The sequence below is a fragment of the Zonotrichia leucophrys genome, chromosome 23 (assembly GCF_028769735.1).
Source record: "Zonotrichia leucophrys gambelii isolate GWCS_2022_RI chromosome 23, RI_Zleu_2.0, whole genome shotgun sequence".
Lineage (NCBI taxonomy): Eukaryota > Metazoa > Chordata > Aves > Passeriformes > Passerellidae > Zonotrichia > Zonotrichia leucophrys.
Genome location: NC_088192.1, coordinates 4,573,805 through 4,591,627, shown reverse-complemented (window position 1 = coordinate 4,591,627; position 17,823 = coordinate 4,573,805). Strand labels below are relative to the sequence as shown.

Genomic DNA, 17,823 nt, shown 5'->3' with positions numbered 1-17,823 from the left:
GGTAAATGTAGTTAAAGTTTTAGGTTTCCACTGTAAGAACTTAGGACACACTTCTCCTGATTTCATGTTTTCAAAAAACCCCAAACCACTCCTAGTTCACATATTTCTCACAATTAAAAAGAAGATAATTCAAGGCATCATTTGGAGATAATCTGGTTCTGAGCTGTTCATTTATACTGCAAGTCAGTCCATTACAAAATAAAGCATTTGCCCAAGGAGTTCACTGCTGAAGTCCATTAAAGAGAATACCTGAGTTCAGACCACAAAACAAGGAAGAGACTGATAACAAAAAAACCAAAAATTGTCACAGAATCTCTTTTATTCTATGATGATCTTCATATTCAAGGTTCTAGATTTTCACCCTCCCTCCTCAGATGAAACCTCACTAGCAAGGAACAACCAGCACATCACCTTATCACTCTCAGGTTATACTGATTACACCCCAGGGCACACAAAACCCTCAGTCTACACTCCTCAATTACAAAATCTGCTTTGCACTTAGGACAGACTTTGAGGAACTCCAAGTTATCCCAATTCAGCTGATGGACTGTAAAATGATCTCTATCCTGTTCCAGGAATTGCTGTGCTTTAAGTCATGTCTGGTGTGCTTTGCAATCTTACAGCACAACTCAGCCTGCCATGAACACAAATCAGCTTGTCCTTTTCAACAAGGGACACACTCACAATGTCCCTGCACTGAAGGGGACAGGACACACAGCTGCCACTGCAGAGCAAGGGACAAGGTTTATCAATTAATGTGTGAAAGTCTCATATAAGGTTTATTAATCCATGTGTCAAAGTCTCATATTGATACTTCTGTTAAATGAGTACCACACTAAGCTTCAAGAACAGAACCCTCCTAAAACCCACATGATTATCCAAATACAGAAGAATAAAACTTGTCCACATTAATTAATTAAAAGCTCAAACACATTTCTGTGGTATAATTAAAAATGTACTAAATGTACTAGATAAATTGCAAATATAGCTGTCACATTAAGCAATAAACAATTTCAACAGCTTGCCCTTTCATTTATAAAGTTCAATTCTTTTTAAAACAAAAAAAAAATTTAATATACCAACTTAAAACTTACAGCACTAGCCTGCCAAGTACCAGAAGAACATCTTCACATTCTGTAGTCAAGTAAGGTCTTGCATTAGCAAAGCTTTGGATGGAGATTCGATACACTTCCAAAAAAGGTAAAATATGTTCCGATGCACCCCGACTGCCAGCATACTGGAGCAGTGTCTGAAACAACAGGATTGGCATTAGAAACTCCTGTAGCACACTGAAAAACAAATATCAATACACAACATCAGACACATGCAGTGGAATCATTCTGGAAGTGAGAAATTTTTACTCTGAAGAAGAATTTAAAGTGACAGCTTTTCATCTCAATTCTCCTTTTCATCTCAATTTTCATCACAATTCTCCTTTTTATTGAAATATATTTTTATTTAGCTTATTATCTTGATAAAGTTATCTGAATTTCTACTTGGGAGAAAGCTAGATGGAATTAGCAGAAATGTGAGCTATTAAGTAGAAAATTCAGGGAGAAGTTCTACACTTGGCTCCTTTTGTACAACAACCATGGAGACAGAACCAGGTATGTAACACACTTTTGCTTAAAAACAAATATCAACACACCATATCAGACACATACAGTGTCATCTGGAAGTGAGAAATTTTTACCCTGAAGAAGAATTTAAAGTAGCAGCTTTTCACCTCAACAGAAATTCTCCCTTTAATTGAAATATATTTTTATTTACATTATTATCTTGATAAAGTTATCAGAATTTCTACTTGGGAGAAAGCTAGATGCAATTGGCAGAAATATGAGTATTAAGTAGAAAATTCAGGGAGAAGTTCTACACTTGGCTCCTTTTGTACAACAACCATGGAGACAGAACCAGGTATGTAACACACTTTTGCTTAAAAACAAATATCAACACACCATATCAGACACATACAGTGGAATCATCCTGGAAGTGAGACATTTTTACCTTGAAGAAGAATTTAAAGTAGCAGCTTTTCATCTCAACAGAAATTCTCCCTTATATTGAAATATATTTTTATTTAGCTTATTATCTTGATAAAGTTATCTGAATTTCTACTTGGGAGAAAGCTAGATGCAATTAGCAGAAATGTGAGGTATTAAGCAGAAAATTCAGGGAGAAGTTCTACACTTGGCTCCTTTTGTACATCTACCATGGAGACAGAACCAGGTATGTAACACTGGAATCTTTATCACCAGTGAGAATGCACAAAAAATAGGCAGAAATTCAAGATTAAGAACATTACAGGTGAGGTGTTTTAAACATCCATGTATTACCCACAGAGCAAACATGAAGCCACCAGAAAGGGATCCAAATCCCAGATCAGATCATTATGTGGGCATTTTTCAAACACAAAATTACCCCAGATTTTACTCCTTGGCCACAGCAATCCCACATTACCTGGGCAGCACTATAAAATCTAGCCAGGTTTAATGAAATCACATCAACACAGGGATAACACCAGTACATCCCCCCAAAAAAACTGGGTAAAAGGATAATTTTAGAATAATTCTAGAAGCTTGGGTGGGCATAGTCCAAGACAGCTCCATTCATGTAATGTTAATTGCAATTAAACAGAAAGGTTCTAAGATAAACGATGTGGTGAGTTTTTAGAGAAGCTATTTATTATTATGTCATCAGATTGTTTGGATGGATTTGTTGTCTCTGCCGATTTTGCTTTCAGCAGTTGTACACATTGTAAATGCCTTAATCACCAACTGAACTGTCTGAGATACTTCTTTTTATTTTGGGGGGTGACAGTGCCACCTCTCCAATGACACTGGACAGACCAACAGCCCATCAAATCTCTCTTCTTCCATAAAAGAATGCAAAACAATGAGTTATTTACAGAAAGTGTGTGAGAGAGTTTGCTACAAGAATGTCAACATCAGAAGGCTTAGAAAATCGTAAAAAATCAAAGAGAAAATGTGGCACTCAATGCCAGGGTTTAGTTGAGGTGTTGGGGCATGGGTTGGACTCAATGATCTTTAAGGTCTCTTCCAACTCAGTGATTCTGGGAATTCTGTGACTGCATGGGGAAAAAAAAATAGTTCAGAGTGCTTTGCCCTACCATTTAAAACAAGTCAAATTGTCCTTACAAGCATGGTGAGGCCATATCAGTTTTCAAATCACTTAAAGTTGTCACTCTGACACAACAAACCGATTTTAACACCTTAAAAAAACCCCACACGATCTTATCAGAAGGTGAATGGAAATAGCAGCTATGGAACAAACCCTTCTACAGGCTTGCTAAAACCACCTGCAGTCACAATAATGACCAACACCTACCCTCCATCACAGCAGGAAATGTGGTCAGTACCCAATGTCACATCTGTGATATAACTACACTATTTTAGTCCTAACCTAAAAACAGTGCAGAGCAGCAGAATCAGGTGTTACACTTTAAAAATCGATACAAAAATACCATCTAAGAAACAGTAATTGGATTGTTCTCCAACAATTAACGAACAGAACTTCTGGGTGAATGGAAGTTACAAACTTTCCCCAAAGCCCACATGATATTAATAGTTATAAAGAGTTAAGCTGGGGCAGGGAATTGGAAGTTTGCAGAAATCATCCTTAAGCACAGCACAAATATCATTAGCTGCAGCAGGTAATGGTAACACCAGTCTTCAAGTTTATTTAACAGATTAATGGATTTGATAATATAACTCAAATCACACATTGCTTTGTAGCATTAAATCCCATTCAAAGACTGTCAAGCTGCAATCCCCAGAGAGTGAAGTGCTGACTGTCATAAATCAGCTGTTTGGTAAAGCCAGCAGTAACACCACCATCACAGTGCCTAGAGAACAGATCAAACACACCAATCCTTACACCTTTCTAAAAATACATCCATTAAAACCAATCTATTTAAAAAGCCAAATTTAGCACTCAATTATTTTGACAGACACTTTGATCATAAACTACCTGGTCTATGTAAAGCATAAAACACAGCAGAATACTTTCTAAAATTAAATAAATTTTCTAGTAAACACTGCAGCCTTGCCCTGGGATCAAAGTCTTAAAGCTAACATGAGCAATTCACTGAGTAACTATTTATGAGAAACTTCTTGTCAAACACAAACAATGGTTTCAGTGTAAAAAACACATTCAAGGTGACAGATTTATTAATAGCTTAGACTTCAAGGATCTAGTTTGGAATATTATGATGCTGTTAGTGTTAGCACACTGACAAATAAGCCAAACGTAGTAATTGTATTAAAGAAGTTTTTGAAAGCCCTTGTGCTGTTTCACAAGCCATGGTTGTTCAGTTGTCCACTATGGATTTCTCCTGGCAGTCTTTATAAAAATTATTATGGAAAAATTATTAATTTGACAGAATTAAACTACATGTTTAAGGGATTCTCAGCTAACAATTTAGAAGCAATTAGTACCTTACAGTATAATTACCTGAGAGAGTATTCACACATTTAAAGTCTGGCTAACAAACACCCATTTACAGCTCATCCCACCCTCCTCTTGCATTCCAGTAACATCTGGGATGGGTAAATGGGGTGAGAAGGGCAGAGCCCACACCCCTCATGTGTAACACACAGGCCAGCCCAGGTGTTCACTCTCTGCAATGCCACCACACTCCTTAGCTGCACTTCCTCAAAAGTGAAATATTTTAGCTCAGACCCAATTTGAAGATGAAGATCTCAAAGTTTCCTGACCTGTTGGTACAGCTTTGAGACTTTTTAAGAAAAATACTTTCTCATCTTCTTAACCATATCTGATTGCACTCAACCTGTCACCTTCAAAAATTTCAGAAAGCCAACAGCTGCTGGGCACGGGCAGATGGGATTTGACATCCTACAACCTCGCCTTCACTGAAAACTGTTCTTCCTATTTATGACAGCACAGCCTCAAACACTCCCCTCAGTTGTTCTTTCTGCTCTTTGGGTACATACTGCTCTCCACAAAGAAAAAAATAAAAATTCCCAAGGTGAACGTGCAAAGCATGAATGCCTATACAATATAAAGCTGCAGAGTCAACCCATGATTTAGGCTTCAGCAGTTTCTTTGTTTTGTTATCCTGGACAACAGTAGCATTTCCCTGCTTGGAAATGGGATCTGCAAGGAAATGGTGACACCCAGCATCACCCCCTGTGTGAGCTGCTGGCAAGCTGCACACAGCAGCACAAGTTTACCAATGGTAAAACAGCATTGACACAGCTCAAAGCAAAGGGAATTCCCTCATTTGGTTCAGTTTGCCTGGAAATTACCAGCCATGGTCATTTCCACAGCAAAACAGAGCAAATTCCAGGCCCCTGCCTCAGCTGTACTCACAGGATGGCAAACATAAAATATTTCAGCTCTCCTCATGTCAGCTACTTCCCAAAATCAAACTTAAGGCCAGATAAATTCAGCTTCTTTCTAGGCACATTTTGCTGTGGCTTAATAATTTTATAGCCAGGTATCAGCGGTAGCTTCCAAGTAATTAATACAAAATTGAGCTCCCTAAACTTCACTCATGGGCAGACCTTGAGTTATTGAAGTTATCACAAACATCCCCTGTTAGGAGAAACCCAGACATAAAATTCCACCCCACCCACAGTGGTCTGACTGCACAAAGACATCACAAATTCATCCTCTATGAAGGATGGAGCTGCTTCAGGATGGACCAGCAGCTCCATGGATGCAATCTCTGGAGTCCAGGCATGACAATCCACAAAGTCCAAGACTGGTGGAAAGTCAAAACCAACCTTTTCCATTTTTATCTGTGCTATCACAGCATTTTAAAACCGAACAATAACAGCACAAGGACCCAGAGGGCTACATTATTTTGGGGCATGGTTTGGGGTCTTTTTGTTGTTGACTTTATTTTTTTTAGGTAGCAGAACTGTCTTTCACCACAATCCACTGATCAAGCATCTTTAAAGCTTCTTCTGTACCCAGCTAATCTGGGAAACTGGACATGCACACACACAGATCATGCTGACACCCACGATTAAGGGCCAGCTGAATACTTGTCTCAATGTTCTGACACAATGTTCACCACTGGAAACAATTTTAGCAAATCCTGAACGTAGACAGGGTGACACTTTGTAGCAGGTTCCATGTCAGAGCAAGGTCACACAAAATGAATTCAGGACAAACACAGCAGGATGCAGCTGCACCCAGCAGCTTGGAAGAGTTTTGGAACATAGAAAATACACTTATTCTCTTGTTTCAGTGAGTGATAGTTTAACATCCTCCCACAATGGTATGGCAAAGCACACAACCTGTGGATGCAAAATGGAAGACTGGGAAGGGTAACACCACTTACACACAATTTGTGACAGCCCAGCAAGCTTTTTTCTCTGATTTTACCATTCATCAGTCAGACACTATAGCTTTATCAGCTGAGAAAACAGATTTTTTCTTTCTTATTTAAAACCCACAATCTGTCCAGACTCGGCAGAGACAAGTTCCAAACTCAGTATCATAACAATTTTTCAACCTTAGAGCTCACAGTAAATGATGCTGTGAGGGTGGCAAAAACTAATAATAGGAAGAATTTACTTAAGAACGAGTTATCTCCATCACTGTGGCTTTAAACAATATCAGCTCTTCTTCTGGAACTCAGGGCCCCGATTCAGAAATTGGAGATCTCCCTGGGGGTGCACTAAGCAGGCATTCAACACAAGACATCCAAACCACGCTCATCAGTGCCTGAAGGGCCCTGCAGGCCCCGCAAGCGCTGCTTACACGTCTCAAACAAGGCGAATACGCAGATTTGATCCCGAGACAAGCGAAACAGTGGAACAGACCATCGTAAGGCTCAGAACCGAGCCAGGACTGCTCTTGCCCCGTTGCCCCAGCCAGGCCGCCCCGCTCCGCAGCGATGCCCAAGCCCAAAGCCGAGCGCTGCCCCCGGCCCCGCTCCGGGCTGGCGCCGCAGAGCCCGCGGGGCGCCCTCGGCAGGGCGGGCACGGAGCCCCGAGCCCTGCGCGCCGCCAGCGCCGGGACAGCGGGGACAGAGCGGGGACAGAGCGGGGACACAGCGGGGACAGCCCGAGCCCGCCCCGCCGCATCCCCCCTGCCGCCCGCGCCGCGGCCCGCCCCGCCCGCCGCCTACCTGGCAGAAGCCCCGGCAGTAGGCTCGGGACGAAGCCTCCGACACCTCCTGCTCGCGCAGCTCCGTCTGCAGCTGCCAGAGGCGGGCGCGGAGCGCCGGCACCACCCGCGACACCTCCGGCCGCGCCTCGGCCTCCGCGTCCGCCATCTGCACCCGGCCCCACTGCGCGTAGGCACCGCTCACGTGACCCCGCCGCTGACCTCATCGGCCAGGGACGGCGCCACGTGACGCGCGCACGTGACGCGTGGCCGCGCGAGGGGCGGGGCGGGGAGCGGGAGCGCGCCCGTGACGCGACGGCGCGCGCGGCCCTCAGCATGGAGGGGGCGGGGCTAGAGCGCCCGCCGGCCCCGCCCCCCGGGCCGTGAGGGCTCCGGGAGGGCTCCGGGAGCGATGGCTCCTCCGCTGTAAAGGTGACTGACTGCAAGGCTAGAAGACTTGAAATGTGATAATGGACACTGGCCAGAGCCGGCTTTTATTTCCGTTACTCTAATCTCCCGTTAACAGCACGGTGTCGGTAGCAGAACCTTCGTGTCTCTAGAATAGCCCTTGAGAGGCTGTTGCCCAGACACGGGGACGGGGAGCATGGTAAATAGCTTTTACCAAGAATTTGTAATGTGTCTGGTGACATGAGATGCTGGGCCCATGGATCGGAGGAGATCTCTCTCTTTATCTTAATTAATGTCCTTATCTCAATGAATGAAATACATATTTTCTCCCCACATCACGTTCCTGAGGGGACTGACAGGCTTTGGTGGGAGCCTGGCATCCAGCCAGGGTCATTCCAACACGGGAAGGGAAGGCAAGGCAAGGCAAGAGAGGGGTAAACAAAGTCCAGACAATTCAAGGGAGGGATAGGCAAGGAATGGCAGGGAAGTGTTTGGCAAGACATGGAAAGAAGACGTAGGCACGGATTGACAAGTCAATGAAGTTCTAGGCTCTCAGAATCTCTGCTTGTCAGAGTGACTCTGAGATACGTGCAAGTCTCTTTTTCCCAGCCCCGAGTCGAATAAGGAGTCAGGATTCTTCTGTTCTCATTCTCAAGGTTATTTATTATTTCTTATCTATAACATTGTTTCTCCGACGTGCTGAGGTCTGTCTGGTAGGTCGGTTTGAGGCACCCTGATGGCCTCAGAGGCAATGTTGTCTTTTTATATTAAAGACTATGCGTAAATTATTTACAATTACTTCCCAATACCTATCACCTTTGTTAGACAGTAAGTTCCTACTCTAAACCAACCCAAAAGTGCCACCATCACTTAGAACATGGAGGCTGGGAAGAAGAAAGAAGGAGGACAGGGTATGCCCAGATTCCTCCATCTTGAGGAGGAATCTGGAGACCCCGAACCCCCATTCTAAAAACCCCAAAAATCTATTTTTCATCCTATGACAAACTAATTATTATTTTGCTTAGACTCTCTTGACTTAATTCTTCATATAAAGGTTGGTAATTGTTTTTCCATGGGTCAAGATCAAAGTCACAGGTGTGTCTTGGGCTCTGTGCCAAGGTCTCTGAACCCCCCGGGCAGGGTCTCAACTCCTCCAGGGCAGCCAGAGGAATGTCCTGGGTTCCGAATCAGCTGTGCCCATCTCCCAGGCATTGCCTGCCTGCCCAGCCCCGCGTTTCCCCCGTGGGCTCCGTTCGAGCGCCGTTACCGGAGGCTCCTGCACTGGGGGCCCTGGGGCGGGCACGCAGCGCCCCCTGCTGGAGCCGTGAGCGGGGAAACGGCAGCGAGGGGGCGCTGTGCCCTTGGGAGAGAGGGCACCGACCCGTGGGGGGATGGCTTTTGGTTCAAGATTTTATCTTTTTATATTTTTCAGGTCCTGTACTGAATCAGTGTTACTACGGGACACGAAACAACGCGGCGCGGACACGCAGTTCTTTATAAGGGTAAAAGAGAATATATTAAATTTTTGACTCCAACATTTATAGATTTTCAAAAGTCACAGTGGATTGGAGGGTGACAGTGCTACCTTTCCAATGACACTAGACAAACCAACAGTTTATCAAGTCTTTCTTCTTCTATAAAATAACGTAAAACAATAAGTTATTTACATAAAGTGTGTGAAAAACTTCATTATGAGAATGTAAACATCAGAAGGCTTAGAAAAACTTCAAAAATCAAGACAACACATCAGTGTATAACACTGGACTCCATATAGAGTGTTACTAAGCTCAATTGGCTTCCTTGCATTTCCCACCCTCATGGTTATCACCTCCTTCCCCTTGCATTTCCCACCCTTTCTCCCTTATGTTTCCTGCTCTTTTCCCCTCATGCTTCCCACCGTTTACCCCCCTAATTTAAAGCCCTAAAATAGTATCAAAGAGGTGTTTTTGATGACTTAATCCTTAAAATAAGAAAAAAGGAGTTTTTCTCAATTTGAAGCCCTTTGTTTCAAAACCTCCTCCTTTTTCTGTTGTCACTGGGATGCACTGGGAGGGACTGAGGGTACTGGGAAAAATCAGACTCAGATTTTAAGGAAGTTTTTATTTAATTCCAGAATTCTCTCAGTTTTTGGGTTTCCTCTCCAATTTGGCATGTTCCACCCAAATTCCCCAATTTAGAGGAGACGCCCCTCATTAGCAGCCCCCATTAATGAGGCTGAGGGGGAGGGCAAGGGGGAGCTCGACTCCCTCCGTGTTCCTCCCCCCACCAAACCAATGTGGTTCAGACTCATTTCACAGAAATTTGGGGGCAATTTCATTGAAATCAGGAAAAGTTCAATCCCCCAATATGGGGGTGTCCCCTCATCTGATACCGGGGAGACCCCGCCCCTCTGACGTCACTCGGCGGTGGGCGGGGGGCGATGGGACCCCCGGCGGCTCCTCAGGAGGAGGCGGAGCTGTGGGACAGGGAAAATTCAGGGAGGGTCCCCAAAACACGGGGTTCTACCCCAGAACTTGGGGGTGTCACCCAGAGATCCTGGGATGGGGGGGTGGTGAAAACGAGGGGGTAAAGCGGCGGGATTTGGGGGTAAAGCAGCGGGATTTGGGGCATAGCAGCAGGGATCTGAGGCAAAGCAGGGGGATTTTGGGGTTCCAGGGGCAATTCCAGGCATTTACCCCCATCAGCAAGAAGTTTTAGGGTGCAGTGGGGTGCTGGGTGTGACCAGATATGGAGTGATGGTGGGGTGCTGGGGATGGTGCTGGCTGTGAGGGTGATGTGGGGTCAGATCTGGGGTGATGGTGGGGTGCTGGCTGTGAGGGTGATCTGGGGTGATGGTGGGGTTCAGGGGACGGTGCTGGCTGTGAGGCTGATCTGGGGTCAGATCTGGGGTGATGGTGGGGTGCTGGGGATGGTGCTGGCTGTGAGGGTGATCTGGGGTGATGGTGGGGTTCAGGGGATGGTGCTGGCTCTGAGGGTGATGTGGGGTCAGTCTGGGGTGCAGGGGACGGTGCTGGCTCTGAGGGTGATGTGGGGTCAGTCTGGGGTTCAGGGGACAGTGCTGGCTGTGAGGCTGATCTGGGGTCAGATCTGGGGTGCTGGCTGTGAGGCTGATCTGGGGTGTTGGTGGGGTTCAGGGACGGTGCTGGCTCTGAGGGTGATGTGGGGTCAGTCTGGGGTGCTGGGGATGGTGCTGGCTGTGAGGCTGATCTGGGGTGCTGGTGGGGTTCAGGGGACGGTGCTGGCTCCGAGGGGGACCTGGGGGTCTCACCTGCTCTCCGGGGGCCCCCGGGGGCAGCAGGCTCTGGGGCAGCTCGTGCTCCAGGTTGCGGGCGCTGGGGTCGGCCCCCCAGGCCAGGAGCAGCCTCACGAGGGGCTCCTGGCTGGGGGTGCCAGGCAGTGCTGCTGCCATGTGCAGGGGGGTGTTCCCGTGGGCCTGAGGGATGGGAGGGGGCTCAGGGTACCCAGAGTCACCCTCCAGCCCCCTCAGAGACCCTTGAGATCTGATTCTGATACCTCCAGACACCCCAAAGCCCCCGGTGCCCCTTTGATCCCTCTGAACCTCCCAGAGCCCCTTCACACCCCACAAGCCACTACAGGAACCCCAAAGAGCTCCACAGACCCCTCCAATCAGCCCCAAGAGCCCCACAGAGGTCCCCCAGCCCCAAATCCCCCACAGAGCCCTAGAGGGAACCAAGACCTCCCCCCAGAGCCCCCCCAGCCCCCCAAGTCTCTCACACCTTCATGTTGACCAGGCGGGGGGCCATGCCAGGCTGGCGCAGCAGCAGGTGGGCCAGGGCAAGGTTGCCTCCCCTCACAGCCAGGTGCAGAGCTGTCAGGCTGCTTTTGGTGTCCTGGGGGCAAAACAGGGGTTTGGGGGGGCCCCACAGGAGGTATCACCCCCCTACAACCTCCCCAAAGGGACCCCAAGAAATCCCAGTGCCTGGGAGAACAGGTTTATCCAGCCCATGGGGGCTTTGAAGGGAGACACAGGGGTCTTTGGGGGCACACAGGGGTCTTTGGGGGGCACACACGTATTGTGGGGGTCTCACACCCCTCCCCAACCCTCCCAAGGTACCCCAACAGACCCCAAAGGCTTCCAATGCACAGGGACCTCGAGGTGGGACACAGTCATCTTTGAGAGGTCTGTGGGGAACCCAGGGGATGTGAGGGACACCTGGAGAGTTGTGGGGTACCTGGGGGTCTTTGGGGGGGTCTGTACCTGGCTGCTGCTGTCTGCCCCCATCAGCAGGAGCAGCTCCACACAGCGGAATCGGTCCTGGGGAGTGGGGGACCCCCCTGCAGAGCCCCCCACGGGGCTGTGCCCTCCCTGCAGCGAGGCGTTGTGGGCCAGGACAGCGCAGTGCAGAGGGGTCTGGCCTGGGGGGGAACCAAGAGGGGTCAGGAACGGCCCCTCCCCCAAACAGGACCCCCCTGGAATTGGGGACTCCCCTAGGGACCCCCTCAATGTACAGACACACCCCTGGGACCCTCCCACCATCATCCAGGACACCCAGACTGAAGATCCCCCAATGCCCCCAAAACAGGGATGCATCCCACCAAGAGCTGCCAAAAAATGGGGATTCTCAGGGTCCCCTTCAAACCAGGGACCCCCAAGCCCCTTCTGTACTGAGTCCCCTCAAGTGGGACACTCCCAAGACACCCTGAAACAGGGACTTGTCAGAGACCCCAAATCAGGGACCCCTGAGTGCCCCTCCCATTGGGGACCCACCAACTGAACTCTCCCCAGTCCCACCCAAACAAGGACTCCCCAAGAATCACCCCCACCCCAAAACCAGGGGCCCACCCCAAGCCCCTCCACCACCTTTGCCCCCCTTAAATTTGCTGACCCTCAAAATTTCTGGCCTCCACGTTGACAGGAACCCCCGAGGACATCATGGCCTGGGAAGGCAAGGGGGAAGATTTGGGGTCCCCCTGGATACCAGGAACCCCACTAGGCCGGTTCTCTGGTCTCCCAGGACAGCAGTGTCCCTTCTGGACCCACTTTGGGAGGGTTTTGTGGTCCCCATGGGGGTTGGGGTGTCACCTGGAGGATTTCGGGGTGCCCATAGGCTGCAGCCAGGTGCAGCGCCGTGCGGCCCCCGTGGTCGGCGGCATCAGGGTTGGCCCCCAGGACAAGCAGGTCCCGCACAATCTCCGGGGCTGCAGCTGCTGCTGCCACCAGCAGGGGAGTCTGGGGACATCAAATGGGGGGTCAGGGACAGAATGAACAGGGGTCAGGGGGGTTTGAGTGACTCCTGGGGGGAGTTAAATGTCTAAGGGGTAAAGGGGGTCTGGGGGCTTTTGCAGGGAAAAAAGGAAGGTCAGTGAGATCTGGGGGAGTCAGGGATGGTTGGGGGGCATCAAGCACCCCCAGACCCTCAAATTATCACCCTGGTATTCTGCTACTGCTCTGCCTCCCCTTATCATTCCTTTATCATCCCCTCATTAATTATTTGTTATTGATTGCCCCTTTATTGCCCTTTATTGGACTCTAATTACACCATCACTAATTACCTGTTATTGCCCCTCAGTATTAATTACCCCTTGATTCTCCAGCACTCCTTCTATTATTAGACTGCAACAGAACCCCATGATTAATTATCCCAGAATTAACTACCCCATCCCCATATATTTTACCTCCATCACCCCCTTATTGCCCCAGTACGACCCACTTATTACTTTTTCTTTACCTGCAACTTTCTCTTGCACTTCTAGCTTCCCACCCCGAACTTGCCTAGGTGCTCCTGCACTTTGATCTCCCCCAGATGCCCTCCCAGGCCCCCCAGGTGTGTCCCCCCTCACCTTGCCCAGGTGCTCCCGCAGCTCGAGTCCCCCCAGGTCCCGCAGAGCCTCGGCCGCAGCCCGGGCCAGCGCCCACTGTCCCCCGGCACAGAGCACGTGCAGCAGCCTGGGGGTGGAGCGGGGTTAGAGGGGACCCCCTTAACCCTCTACCCACCCCCCACGTTCCACCCAGAGCACAGACCCCACAAAAGCACCTGGCACCCCATAGCCCCTCCCAGTGCCTCACAGCTGCCCCTGGGGCTTCCCAGCACTGCCTTGTCCCACTGCTTCCCCCCTTGCCTCCCTGCTGACCTCCCCATTGATTCTCCTGTTTACCCCACACTGATCTCACCCACAGACCCCACTGCCCCCCACTGAACACCACATTGACCCCACTCACCCCACTGCCCTCCCATGGGCCCCACTGGCTGTCCTTCACACCAGTGACCCCCTAAACTGCTCCACCATTGACGCCCCCCATTTGCTGCAATTTAGCCCATTGACCCATCATGGACCCCGTGACCCCTGTACCCCCTTATAACGCCTGTACCCCCCCTTATACCCCCCAGTGCCCTCTCATGCCCCCTCCACTCACGTGTCCCCCTCCTCGTCCTGCCACAGCAGCTCCCGGGGGTCTCGGCCCCCCAGCACAGCGCGGGCGGCTGCCAGGTCCTGGGGTTCAGGGTACGGCTCTTGGATCTCCCTTCCCAGCAGGGAGGCCCCAAATTGTCCCCACGGCACTGCGGGATGGGGCCAGGCAGGGCCGGGGATGGCAGCAGCCTTGGAGGGGGGCAGCAGTCAAGATGGAGGGGGGCTTGGTACCAGTTATCCCCCCATTTTCCTCCCCTTGCCCCCCCAGCTGCCACCCCATTGCCCCCATCTACATCATCTCCCCCCACTGTCCCCAGTTCCTTCCTTCATTCCCTCCCATTGCCTCCCTTAACCACCCCATTACCCCCATGTAACTCCACATTGCCCCACCATTCCCCTCCCAGTTGTCTGCCCCCCTTCTCCCCCCATTCCCCCCCATTCTCCCCCCACTGCCCTCTCATTTTCTCCCATTGACCCCCATTTACCACACTGCCCCCCCTTTAACCTCCCAGTTCACGCCCCATTTCTCCCCCATCCCCTCGAACCAGCTCACCTGAAGCCCCCTCGGACCGGAGACCCTTCCCCCATGGGCCCCTCCCGGGCTGCCATGGGACACGTGTGGGACCTCACAGAGGCCGGGAGTCACCGCGGGGACAACGGGCCAGGGAGAGCCTGAGGGGACAGCCGGTGATGGGGGGACATGGAGAGGGAATGGGAGGGGAAGGGGGGACGTAGGGATGGGGAGGGCATGGAGAGGATGTATGGGGCACAGGGGGTGTGGGGGGAGCTGGGGGATCGGGGGTCACTCACCATCCGAGGGGAGCGGAGAGGGCACAGCCAAAACCTGGGGGAAGAGCGAGGGGGTCAGCGAGGAGAGTGGGGGTGTCCCCAGGGGAGGTGTCACCGGGATGGGGGGTCACCCACCGGGGATCTCGCCCCTTCCCTGCTCTTCTGCTGCCGTAGCTCCTTCAGCAGCTGCTTCACCGTCTGGGGCGGAGAGGCGCGGGGGGGACCTGGGGGTATGCAAGGGAGGGTTCGGGGGTCCCCGGCATGCCGAGAAACCCTGAAAACTCCTAAAATCCCACCAAAAGCCCAGGCGTCCCCCCTACACCTGAACTAGGAGGGCAATAACCACGTGTCGGAATTAAACCCTTAAATCCTACAGAAGTCCCACTCTTTAACACCGCCATCCTACTGGCCTCAGAGGTTACCGTTTCCCCGTGTGTCATCCAGACCCTGTTCGGGGGTGCCCCCCTGAACTCCCGAGACCTCTCAAACCTCTGTGTCACAACCGAGACCCCAAAAGCCCGGGGCACTCCCCCAGCGAGGCAGGAATCCCCCTGTCGTGACGTCACGGGGATTCCCATGCGTCACCGCCCGTCCCCGCCGTCCCCACGCTCCTCCCCGGGGAACCCCCTCCTCCCCCGCGGGGAGAATCCGGCGGGGAGGCCCCGGGAGCCCCCCGCTCCATCACGGCCGGTGTCCCCCCTCCTGCCCCCCAGAGCTCCTGAAGGTGAGCAGACCCTTCTTGGCTCTCTTAAAGGGCCAGTGTCCCCTAATAGCGAGGCTTAAAGGGCCAGTGTCTCCTACAACCAGCTCTTAAAGGGCCAGTATCGCCCAAAAGCAGCTCTTAAAGGGCCAGTGTCCCCTAATGGATCGTCTTAAAAGACAAGTGCTCTCTCTCAGGTGTTTTAAAGGGCCAGTACCTTGTCCCAAAACTCTTAAAAGGCCAGCGTCCCCTCAAAGCGAGTCTGAAAGGGCCCGCGACAGCCCCCCGCCCCCAAAAACCCTCATCCCCCTTTTCCCCCCTCACCTCTCTGGGGCCGCATCCCCGCCGGATCCGGGGGCAAATGAGGCCGGGGCGGGCGCGGGGACCGTTTTGGGGGGACCTGGGCGAGGAAACCCCGCCCCGGAGGGAAACGCCACCAAAACGCCAACGCTGTCACTGTTGCGACGGGTGACAAGGCGGGGGGGCGGAGCTTCGGAGGGGCCCAGGGCACCCAGAGGACGGGTGGAGGTGGAGGGGTCACCCGGGGGCCGGGTCCTCTGGGGGGTGTCGGGAGGGGTCACAGGTCCTGGGTTGTTCCATCAGCACCGATTTGGGGCGACAATCCCGGGTCCCTCTCAGCCCCCATCATTTTGTGTGGGTTTGGGGTACTCTCTTCACCATTCTGGGAGGGGGCTCTGTCTCCCCAACCCCAGAAGATCACAAGACCCACGAAGACCATGAAGACTGTGGGGACACCAGGGCTGGTGCCTTTATTGGGGTGGGACAGGGCTGTCCCCCCACCCACAATTTGCAGCAGTCACTGCTCCCCTCCATACCCCCCACTTGGGAGATGTGGGGTGTTTCTTACCCATTTGAGGACATCTCTGCCCCATTTGAGGGAGGTTTCTGATCCATTTGGGGGCGGCATTTAGGATGGGGGGGCTCAGCCTGATTTTGATGGGAGTCTCTGACACATGGGAAGGAAACCATGAGACCCAGTGAGACCACCAAGGCTGGTGGATTTATTTTGGGGGATGTCACACAGCAGGGAGGTTCCCTCCAGGATCCTGACTGGGGGATTGGGTGTCACAAGTGTATTTTCTACTACACAGCCTGCTGAAGCTCCCCTGGTCCTGAAGCCTTTCTCAGACAGCTCCATTCTCTAAATGCCAGAACATTCCTGCCCAAAGAGCTGAAACAGCTGGAGGAACAGCAAAGCACTCTGACCAGAGGCTGTGGTTTATGTACCCCAGCCTCAGTGGCTGCACGTTTGCTGCCCCAGCCCATCCCTTCCTGCAGCCTGTCTTAATCCTTGGATCCCTTGTACCCTTGGCTCCCTTGTACTCCTGAGTACAGCCTAGATGCTGCAGCTCCCAGGCAATCCCATCTCCCTTCCTCTGACACTGACCCTGAGCCCAGCAGAGGGATACAGAACAGGCAGGAAAGAAGAAAAAAAAAATAGAGAGAAGAGGCCTGATAAAGTACACATGGCAACTTGAAAATGCAAAGTCAGGAGAGAACTGAAAGCAGGCACAGAAATCTACAGTACCAGTGTATATGTATAAATGAAATTTTACAGACAATGGATTAAGAGAGGAAAATAGACAGCAAGCTACAGTACCAGTGTATATGTATAAATAAAATTTTACAGACAATGGATTAAGAGAGGAAAAGAGACAGCAAGCTATATTAAAGTAAACAGAAAATACAAATTTTTAAAGTTAAGGAACTAAGAGAGGAATGAATTAAAAACTATCAACAGTGAACTAAGATAAAGACAGAAACTGTGAAAAAAACCCTTACACTTTCAGATATAGGCCAGGGCACCTTCAGAAATTTTGCTTGTGAAAGTGAAAATATAAATGTGCACCTACTGATTTGCATGTGTATCTTAGCAATAGAGAGTGAATCTATAACATACCTACTGATTTGCATGTGTATCTTAGCAATAAAAAGTGAATCTATAAGGCAGCACAGAAAATACACTAATTTGGAGAGTATGTGCTTCAGTCTTCATGTGGTGATCTCTGGTCTGCCTTCAAACCCATTACTGCTGGATTTGGTGAGCCTAAAGACAACACTGAGTAGTGCAGTTGTCCAAATTTCTCATTGTTGCAGTTTATAATTTGTGGCCCTCCTTCACTGCTGAAAGAAAACTGTGGCAGTGAGTTCATGTTAGCCTGAAAACGTGTAGGACACTTCACTGATGTTTGTGCCTCATCTAGCTGTCCATTGTGGGTCAGACAGATGGCATTAGAAAATAAAAATCAATTGTGCACATAAAGTGCACATTATTGATGTATAGAAATGAAAAGGCCTTGATCTTCAGAGACAATTTCCATGATTGGAGGATTACTGTGACGTTTGACCACAAGCTAAGAAAAATCAATATAGTCATAAAAATGTAGAGAATGCTTTGCAGTGAATAAAAAGCCAGTGAGGTAGCTTCAAACCTG

At 50.3% G+C, this 17,823-nt stretch overlaps 2 protein-coding genes across 3 annotated transcripts in view; both read right to left on the bottom strand.

Annotated features, from left to right (window-relative positions):
* Positions 1-7,298, bottom strand: part of RLF (RLF zinc finger) — a 39,767-nt gene extending 32,469 nt beyond the window's left edge. The window contains exons 1-2 of the mRNA XM_064731611.1: positions 7,121-7,298; positions 1,095-1,249 (exon numbers count right to left, since the gene is read on the bottom strand). Coding sequence (XP_064587681.1) covers positions 1,095-1,249; positions 7,121-7,267 — 302 coding nt within the window. The 5' untranslated portion in view covers positions 7,268-7,298. The remainder of the gene's footprint in view (positions 1-1,094; positions 1,250-7,120) is intronic.
* Positions 7,299-9,586: 2,288 nt separating this feature from the next.
* Positions 9,587-15,778, bottom strand: LOC135457215 (NF-kappa-B inhibitor delta-like). 2 transcript variants are annotated; one of them, XM_064731646.1, is made up of 12 exons: positions 15,692-15,778; positions 14,803-14,891; positions 14,689-14,722; positions 14,432-14,550; positions 13,883-14,067; positions 13,309-13,414; positions 12,551-12,697; positions 12,354-12,405; positions 11,726-11,883; positions 11,244-11,357; positions 10,775-10,939; positions 9,587-9,961 (listed from the first exon to the last, which is right to left on the bottom strand). In XM_064731646.1, exons 1-12 carry the CDS (start codon positions 15,705-15,707, stop codon positions 9,902-9,904), a joined length of 1,245 nt encoding a protein of 414 aa, XP_064587716.1. In that variant the 5' UTR covers positions 15,708-15,778; the 3' UTR covers positions 9,587-9,901. The 2 variants fall into 2 exon arrangements, with proteins under 2 accessions (XP_064587716.1, XP_064587715.1); XM_064731645.1 differs by lacking the exon at positions 9,587-9,961 and having other exon boundaries at positions 10,601-10,939.
* Positions 15,779-17,823: the final 2,045 nt, after the last annotated feature.

Bases quoted from the DNA above. Each gene is read 5' to 3' on its own strand.
- LOC135457215 (XM_064731645.1), bottom strand. The intron at 11,884-12,353 runs GTCAGCAAATTT...GTTCCCCCCCAG, and splicing joins GGAGGCCAGAAATTTTGAGG to GCCAGACCCCTCTGCACTGC. The intron at 10,940-11,243 runs GTGTGAGAGACT...CCCATCCCTCAG, and splicing joins CCCGCCTGGTCAACATGAAG to GCCCACGGGAACACCCCCCT.